General features: G+C 41.8%; 1 protein-coding gene across 1 annotated transcript in view; it reads left to right on the forward strand.

The window, feature by feature from the left end:
* The window catches only part of efhc2 (EF-hand domain (C-terminal) containing 2), a 13,918-nt gene extending 4,829 nt beyond the window's left edge, over window positions 1–9,089 (forward strand). The window contains exons 2-14 of the mRNA XM_020586978.1: window positions 390–578; window positions 985–1,135; window positions 1,333–1,556; window positions 2,099–2,350; window positions 3,583–3,721; window positions 4,644–4,809; window positions 4,930–5,072; window positions 5,475–5,671; window positions 5,966–6,099; window positions 6,416–6,610; window positions 7,484–7,576; window positions 7,855–7,954; window positions 8,892–9,089. Of these exons, the coding sequence (XP_020442634.1) occupies window positions 390–578; window positions 985–1,135; window positions 1,333–1,556; window positions 2,099–2,350; window positions 3,583–3,721; window positions 4,644–4,809; window positions 4,930–5,072; window positions 5,475–5,671; window positions 5,966–6,099; window positions 6,416–6,610; window positions 7,484–7,576; window positions 7,855–7,954; window positions 8,892–9,014 (2,106 nt within the window). The 3' untranslated portion in view covers window positions 9,015–9,089. The remainder of the gene's footprint in view (window positions 1–389; window positions 579–984; window positions 1,136–1,332; window positions 1,557–2,098; window positions 2,351–3,582; window positions 3,722–4,643; window positions 4,810–4,929; window positions 5,073–5,474; window positions 5,672–5,965; window positions 6,100–6,415; window positions 6,611–7,483; window positions 7,577–7,854; window positions 7,955–8,891) is intronic.

Genomic DNA, 9,089 nt, shown 5'->3' on the forward strand with positions numbered 1-9,089 from the left:
TTTCCGCTGTAATATGAACAGTAGTGGTAAAGACTTTTAACATAAACTACAGTAGTTTTGTTCAGAGCTGACACTACTGTAGACTTTAGTATGAGCTCCAGCTAGCTAACCTGAAGAGCAGATGGGGAACTGGCTGGCGTTTTCCACAAAATTAATATTGGAAATGAACAATAAGCTACAAGCAAAATCACCATCAGAGTCAATCATTAGTATTAAATTACTGCTTAATTTAATGCACTTTGACTCAGGTGAAGTGTGTTACATCATGCTCATAAATCATCAGCTAATTAGAAATAATTAGTTAATATAGTGTATATTGCTATACCAAAGAAACCCCATATTACAGTATGTTTTCAGAGATGCTTTGTCCTTTCTTTACTATACTACAGCTGGGGAAGGAGAGATTCCACAAATCCCAGCATTTTGACTATTCCAATGGCATTCCATTGCTGGTGGGATCGGAGAAGCCAGGCATTGGAGGAGAGCCTTTATTTGGCCAGAAGATTAAACACAAGTACTCTGTCTACCCAAAAGGACAAGGCAGGGCTTTACCATCATGGGTCACCTTTGACAAACAGGTGAAATGTCTTGAAATGAATGGGTTTTCTCTCAGTGGTTATGAACACACATTTTTTTTGTCCATAACAGTTGTATAGAGTAGTTAGATAAAATGGACTGACATGTGCAGCTAATATTTGGCAGTGCCTCTAAATGCTTGTACATTACATGGTCACTTGCAGTATAGCTAATGTACTTTATTATTTTTTATGTCACTAAGTACTGCATGACACAGATTTATATATGTTACTGATAAGTTTAAGCATTTTACCAACCTTGCCCTTGCACTAACATCTGCTTATCAATGTTAAGTCATAAAAGAAATCTTGACAAGCCAACATTCAGCTGAATGTAGGCATTTATATCATGTAATTAAAAGTCTTAATGTGATTATTCTTGTTCACAAAATGACACTTTGTCCCTCAGGTGTTGTGTTTTGAAGCATATTTTCAGGAAGCTGTGCCTGAGGTGCAGGATGAGGCGTACAGAATCAGAAAATGTAAAATCTACTTCTACCTGGAGGATGATACCATGCAGGTGGTGGAGCCAGAGTATAAGAACAGTGGCATCCTTCAAGGTGAAAAGGGATGTTTTTTCTGTTTGTGGTGACACAGGAAATGTCTTGTGAATGTTTTTGTGTACTTACTTTCTGCATTTGGCTAAATGATCCACTACCCAAAGTAAATAAACAGTATATTTCATTGAAATATGATGAACAGTTTAATACTTGTCACTTACCTGTGTTGCTTGCTGTGTTGCTGTTCCCTGTGACAGGAACGTTGATCCATCGCCACCGCATCCCACTGCCTCCCCCAAACAATGACCAGTTCTACAACATTTTCCATTTCAACATCAACCAACAGATGGTGCTGTATTCTCGCACATTCACTGTGACCAATTGTGACACTTTTACAAGGAACTTTCTCACAAAACTTGGGGTGCTCCTGAATGACCCTGCTGCTGTACCTGATGACCCCTACAGCAGCCTCCGGAACCAGGTGAACATCAGCCAGAACGTTTTTTTTACAGAATTCAGATTTGTTTGAGCGGTTTCATGTTTTTTCTGGTGAGGAATACAACTAACAAATATTTTCACTGTTAATTAATGGCTTTTTTTCCAAATAGTTGATCAATTATTTAGTTTCACATCAATAATAATAATAATATGCTCTTCAATCTGATATTTCAAAGCTGTCCTTTTTTGTTTGAGAAAATCCAGGAGTATTTAGTTTTCAGCGCTATCCTCTCATTAGAGGCACTTGACCCAGCAAATATATGTTTTTTTTTTGTTTTAGGGAGAGGGGGGGGGTTTATTCATTATAATTGTTGTGTTTTTGTTTGTTTATATTGTTATTATTTTAAATTAAGTAACCATTAAATCAGCTAATTGTTTCAACACTGCTGCCCATGACAGAAGAGAATGCTATTGATGGTCAGTTAAGAAAACGCTGATTCCTGCCAGAACAAAAAATTCTTGTCTCCTATACATGTATGATAATATGTATTGATTCCTCTTCATGTCACATGGTCCCTTGTCCAGATTAAAAAAAATATGAAGCCACTTCACCCATATGAGAGGCATGACACACTGAAGCAGTTCCTGGAGCATGACCGCCAAGTCCTGCGCTTCTACTGCTTCTGGGACAACACGGGAAGCATGTTTGGGGACCTACGGGAGCTCATTTTGCACTACTTCCTGGCTGATGACACCATAGAGATCCAAGAGATTATCTCCCCAAACTCTGGCAGAGATCATGTATCCAAATTTCTACACCGCAGCAAACTGCCTAAGGTGAGGAGCTGTTTAGAAAGTGTGTCAGAGTCTCTCAGTCATGAGAGTGTAGAGAACTACTGAATATTTGTTGTTAAGGAGAGGAAGGAAAAACCAAATTCTACAGATTATGGAAATTTCGGAATAGTTTAGAATATAGAGAGCAGCATTCAAAAAAGGTTAAGAACGAACATTTGATAAACTCTCAAGGGTGCTTTTATGTTAGCACATTTTGACCATTAGCACATATTACAATTATAGATGGTTATTCCTAACCCAAATGCAGTGGTTCTCTTTCTGACTGAGTGACTTATTTTCATCTTTCTCCCACCATCCCTCCCTTCACCAAGACTTCATGCAAACAGCAGGATTGCTGTAGCATCCAGTCTTCCTCAAGCACTTTGGCTTTCTGATGGCGGCGTGTATGCACGCAGCGGCCCGGGGCCCTCGGCTTTGAACAAAATTTCGTTGTACGTGTTACAATGACAATAAACTAAAGCTTCTTCTTCTTCTTTCTCCTCCAGTTACTGTGTAAGGCTTGATTCATCCTGAAAGACAGCAAGGCTTCAGTCATGTGTGTGCGTACGTGCGTGTGTGTGGGTAGGGGGTCAGTTTAGTAATTTAGTTTGTTCTGCTGCCTTTTATTAAATGTCAACCCAAAAGGTTGACTGGACTCCACCATCCAATGAGAAATTGCTGCATCATCAATGACAGATGACTTCTTTCCCTCTTTTCTTTTATCCTGTCTCCATCTCTCATTCTCTCTAACACATTTTCTCTGTCTATTTTGTGGACTCTATTTCTCACTGCAGGTGTACAATCCCTTATTTGAATCCAGAATGGCACTCACTTTGGTAAAGATCTTGTGTGATGTTATGTGGCCCTTTGTTGTGTATTTTTCTACAGCATGTTCCAGCCCAAATGAAGAAGCCTGGAGAGATCACAGACCGCACAGTGCTCAATGTGTTTACCTCTGCCAATCAGAGGAAAACGCTGCATACTGGACAGCCTCAGAGTATGTCCTGTGACAACAAGTGAATTATGATTTCATTTGTTATTTGAGGGGACAGAGGGTATTTGAGGGTGACTGTTATATAACCCAGAAGTCTTTTAGAGGAGTGGAGGATGACATATCAACATATTAACACAGACAGTTCTGGAATGAGAAGTGCAACACTCACAAATGCATGTAAAGGGTGTTTGTCCATGTTCTTGAACATTTTGACTGAGTGGCAGGCTTCTCCCTCTTGCAGACAGGAGCTGTCCATGAGGACTTTTATAAGGACTGTGATCTGACGATAGGAGGAGAAGTGAACGTGTGGGGCAGGACAGTGATCCTCACTGACTGTGATGACTTCACCAAAGACTACTACCGCTCCAAATATGGCATAGGTAACCAGTACTATTATGTCGTTGTTGTGGGCTGTTTGTTTTTTTTTTTTTTTCAGTATATAATGTATATACCGTTTCTTCAGACAAAACAGGCGGCCTTAAAACATCAGCTCAAAAGCATATTTTTTATGTTTTGTAGACTAAATTATTAGTCAAAACATATATATTTATTTACATTAAAGTGATTTCTAAATTGCCCATAGGAGTGCGTGTGTGCGTGTGTGGTTGTTCATCTATGTGTTAGCCCTGCGATGGATTGGCGACCTGTCCAGGGTGTACCCTGCCTTTTCTTTTGCAGTGGCTGCCAGCTTCACTCTTTACATACTTAACTTATTTGTATGGGTCTTTAACTCTGCTGCTTATGTATGCGCTGCATTAATGTGAACACATGGGGGCAGTAACAGCAAGCACCACCACAAATCTGAGAAGAATGTCACCAGAAGACGAAATGTATTTATTTCATCTTCTGGTAGTACCACAGAAATAGTCTGAATAGGAATTTGTATTTCTTTGAAAAATGAGCTGCATTCTCTCAGTGGCCTGTCTAATGTTCTGGTTCTCCTATTCCCTCCATGGTTGATGGTTATTTGAACCAATAACAAAGTTCAGCTTTGCTCTCAGCAGGAGGAACCCAAGCTGGTCCTTGATATGTCTGACACCCTGGACAAGTTTTGGGAGCTTGCTGCATTAGTCACAGTAGTGAACCAGGCGTGGCCCCTAATGACAGGTCACTGTGATGGAGGGCCCTGTCTGACTCTGAGTAGGCAGAGGTCAGTTCAGGGTTACAGTCAGATCCAGGCTGTTGTGCTCTTACATCATACATGGATCCATTACTGGCTGCCCTCTGATCATCTCAGCACTCCTGCTGGGTTTCCTTCTTCTTTTAAGTGGTTTGTGTTTTCTTTTTCCTTCTTCCTCTCAGAGGACTTCACTCCAGTGCAATACAAAACTCCGGCAGCACCGCCGCCCCCTAGGCTTGTGCCCCCCTACAATGGCTTTGGCTCAGAGGAGGACTCGCTAAGCTCTTGCCAAGGCCTGCTGCCCAAGCCCCCACAAAAAGATTTCCAAAAGTTTATGGAGAAAGACAGGTTGGATGGGTTGTAGTCACAGTCACAATGAAATTACACACTGGGATATTTATGTCTGGGTGTGTTAATGGTCGACCCCAGCTCAAACAACTCAAGTGTGTACTGTATATGTCCCTCCAGATGTGGCCTAGAGAGTAATGTGCTGAACTTCCATGCTAAGATGGTGACCACCGATCCAGTTGACAGAGAGAGGCTGTTCATCATCTCTTTCTACCTCTGCGATGACTCCATCAGTGTGTTTGAATGCCCACAGAGGAACTCAGGTAAAACATTTGGACCATAGCTACATCACAACTGCTCCTAGGACATAGGATACACATCTCTGACTCTCATGGTAAGCATTTTGAAAACAGATGAAACGGATGATGTGTAGTTCATAGCCATGGTCAGGATGTAATGGAGACATTCCCATCAATAAATCAATAACTGACAATATTTTTACTTTATGTCATGAGGTCAGGGACTTATAAGCGTTGCTCCAAAATCAGTGGTGGATATGGGTGGATCTCACCCATGTGAAATGACGTAAAGCAAAGCATTGTATGTGGAATTGAAATTAAATGTATATGTAAATTACATTTCAAAGTCAAAACAACAAAACTTCCAAAGTTAAATAAGGATTTCCCACTCTTTCATCCTTTCTTATCTTACACATTGTGCACAAGGTGTGATTGGTGGCAGGTTTCTGGAGCGTGGCCGTGTGAAGAAGCCAGGCCAGGAGCTGTTTAAGCGTGAGCTGTCAGAGTACTTTACAGCTCAGGATCTGTATGTAGGAGCTACTGTCTGCCTCAACAGTAAGCACTTCCAGCTTCTGGATGCTGATGAATACACCTTCAACTACATGGAGCAACGTGATGAGGAGGTAGGGAGGGAAGTAAAGGAGCAGTATCTGTTTTCTGTGGTTTGCTAAGGTTTATATATGGTTTCGTTTTGAAGGGCTTCATATCCACAAGCTGATTTTCAGTGTTTGCCTTTGGGGCAGGTTGTTACAGGTAACATAGTTACACAGTCTGGTTCAGGCACAGTTTACCAATTCTAACCTCCAGACCATCACCTTTTAGCTGTGTGTTTCTGTGAAGCAGCCATCTTATCCTTTGGTATTATTTTGGTGCTACATGTGATTAAAGACTGCATGTTTATGTGTAATTGTCTAAAGTTCCCCAAGGCTAACGTGGGCACCATCCTCAGCAAACTACGCTCCATTCCAAAGGAGAAGCAGGGCGAGGTCAAGAAGTTTCTCACTTTAAGTGACCCCCATAACACTGGCTTCATCCCTTACGAGTCATTCAGGTACAATAATGCAGCAAAGTATAGTATAGTTCGATCTGTCCAGCATGTCTTTATTGTATGGACAGAATTGGATGATCAGAGTCTCCTGGACCAAACACTCAAATGTCACTGCAGTGTCACTTGCTGAGATGCAAATGACATTATGAAGATACTGTCCTGTTCAAAGGATGTAAATGTTACAAGGAGAAGAGACAAATGGAAGCAAAGAGGAATTCTATACACATTGGTTTTAAAGTTAAGAGGGTGAGATGTGGCTAACCTATGTCCTATCAGTTTATGTGTGTTATTTTCTTCTTGTGTATGTGTGTGCCTGCAGGACCCTACTGATGGGCCTGGATTGTGGCCTGTCTGAACATGAGGTGCTTGTGCTGTGCCGACGTTTCTCAGAGTGCGAGCAGCCTGAGGTGGATGTGGGCTTGATGCTGGCTGTGGCCCAGGACCTCCTAAAAAAGAAGCACTTTGACAAGCTCCCTGAGCTGGCCAGAGCCTTCACATACCACGATCAACACAAGTAGGTGCCACCTCTACCACACATACATCCACAGATGTTAACTGCAACAGAAATGCACACAAACATATACAGGCAGATAGCATCACAACAACACATCAATCATGCAGCCAGTGGCCTCATATCTCAGAGCAACGATTAGTTCCAACAATGTGAGTGGAGCATTGGAACCAGATGGACCCTAAAGATCTGTATGGCATGCAGCTTTGCAGACCAGAGGGCACACACACACTTTGTCTCCCTCTGTCTCTGTGTCGTTCTTCCTGTCTGTCATTCCCTTCCTCTTTTCACCTTTGATGCATATGCATCGACTATATTCAACCACTCATGCATGCATGTAGTAGACCTTTAACCTGGCTTGGATTAGCTGAAATGGATGGTCGACAGTACCACAAGGTCAGGCTGACTTATTTGTTTATTAGGGTTGTGTTGATACTTTCATTTAATGTGAGCTCATTCATCTACACCTTGTAATGAGGCTGGTGTGACAAGAATGGGCCCCTGGGCTGCTTAGTTTTACTGTGGAAAACAACTGTGGTTTTGTAGAATACGGATCCTCTGTCTCACACACATACATCCAACTTCTGGGATATTTTCTGTGATCCTCTTTGTTCAACTTGTTAATGCTGACTAACGGGGAGTTCCTGTTCAGTGGTTCTTATGACATTATAAACAAATTGAACTAGTGTCAGATTGGGCTAGAGTCTAGCCTGTAAGGAGTATGTATATTTAGTTTAAACTTTATTCAAATAATCCACTCAAATAGGCAGGTAGTCTGATGTGGGTTCACCCTCTCTAGTTTCACAACATGGGCTTCTTGGCTTTTTTTCTGCTTACTTTGGTTACCCGTGCCTCTACTTTTCTTTGTGTCTCCAGAACCGGGCGTCTCTCCACCAAAGAGACAAGGACCATCTGTAAGGCCTTCCAGCTCCCCCTGCCTGAGAACCTGCTCAGAGGGCTGCTCAGCAAGTAAGGTCCCACTAATCACTCTGCAGTTTAGGGAAGAATGGTTCAAGGTTCCACTGCATGTTCAGAATGACTTTCAATTATTGACTTTATTTGATTGCAAAGTATAGCCAAGTTCTTTGCCCAGCAAATGTTTGGCCTTGTTGAAAATCTCTGAACCAAGGTTTGGCCTGAATAACACAAACAGTATGGATTGAAAGAAGTTTAAACTGGATACATATAAATCAAGTGGGAGCTGTTGTAGGAGATTTCTAAATCGCATGTACTTCATTCTGTGGTAGGTTTTCAGATGGGGACGAGATTGACTACCATGCCTTCCTGGCTGGCATTAACTGGGTAGAGCACCCTGCCCCCACTGTAATGCCCGAAGACACCTTAAAGGTAAGAGAGAATTCCAGTAATAGGCTACATCCAAAACAAAATTTTTGAGAACATTTTAGATGAGAGTGAACCAGAAAAGCACAGTAAGTGATTACACAGGGCTGTGCACAGATTTTTAAGTAGGTGTAACTGAAAATCAATCTATATTTTGCCCCTACCTGCCATGACTCAGTGGATAAGTGAGCCAAAAGCAGAATCAAATGAGTAGGGAGGAGTGGTCCAATTGACAATAGGAGGATTTATTGTGCGCAGAAAATAACTGGAGAGAGTGAGACACAGAGACAGAGGTGGTCAAAAAGGCAGGAAGTCTCTGCTTTGGTCTTCCCTCTTGTACTTGTATCTTTCTATGTAATGCTGATTTAGCACGCTTTGTCACAGCCAAATCTAAGCAGAAACAGGTGAGCAGGGTTGATGTACCACCATGGCATGACAAGAAAAGGAGGCTTGCATGGACAGAATGAGAGTGGACTGAAACTATGTGTGTCTCTGGGTGGGTGAGTGTGTGTGTGTGTACTCTTTGCCTTACCGGCTTCTCTCTGCTCAGCTACTTTGCCCTCTTTAAAAAGTTTCAAGGTAAAGGTATCTCTGAAGGTGTCACGCCCCTCTTCTTTTCTTCTTTCTGTTCATTATATTTAGCGATATTGGGACCGGTTCAAAAGAGCCTACTTTAATGAAAGAGCTAAATTACATTTTGCCTCTAGCATTAAAAAGAAGTAGTTTTGTTTACAGAGTATGAGGTTTAATCAGTGTAATGGAGGTTCAAGACATCCCCAAGTTTTAAAACTTTAAACAAGGCACTGTTATTAACTTTATTATTATCTTTAAAGGAGACATCTATCACAGAGAAAATAAATAATAAGTGGCAGCATGGAGCAAGTGCCAGTATTTTAATGTTGCTGGAGATGTTTAGTGACTTGTGTGTTCCTGTCACCTCCAGTTTCATGTGAACATGAAGTTTGATGCCGGTGGAGTGAAAAACGTCAACTACTCTACTCTTCTGGGGGATGTGTTTGACTTTTCCTCCAGCAACAGTGACCCACTAACTACCACCACAACGTAGACGCACAGTGGGAGGTTTACCACAAACACACACACATACTCAAGTCATCCCTAAATTAAAGGACATGGCACGTCA

The sequence above is a fragment of the Monopterus albus genome, unplaced genomic scaffold (assembly GCF_001952655.1).
Source record: "Monopterus albus unplaced genomic scaffold, M_albus_1.0 scaffold432.1, whole genome shotgun sequence".
Classification (NCBI taxonomy): domain Eukaryota; kingdom Metazoa; phylum Chordata; class Actinopteri; order Synbranchiformes; family Synbranchidae; genus Monopterus; species Monopterus albus.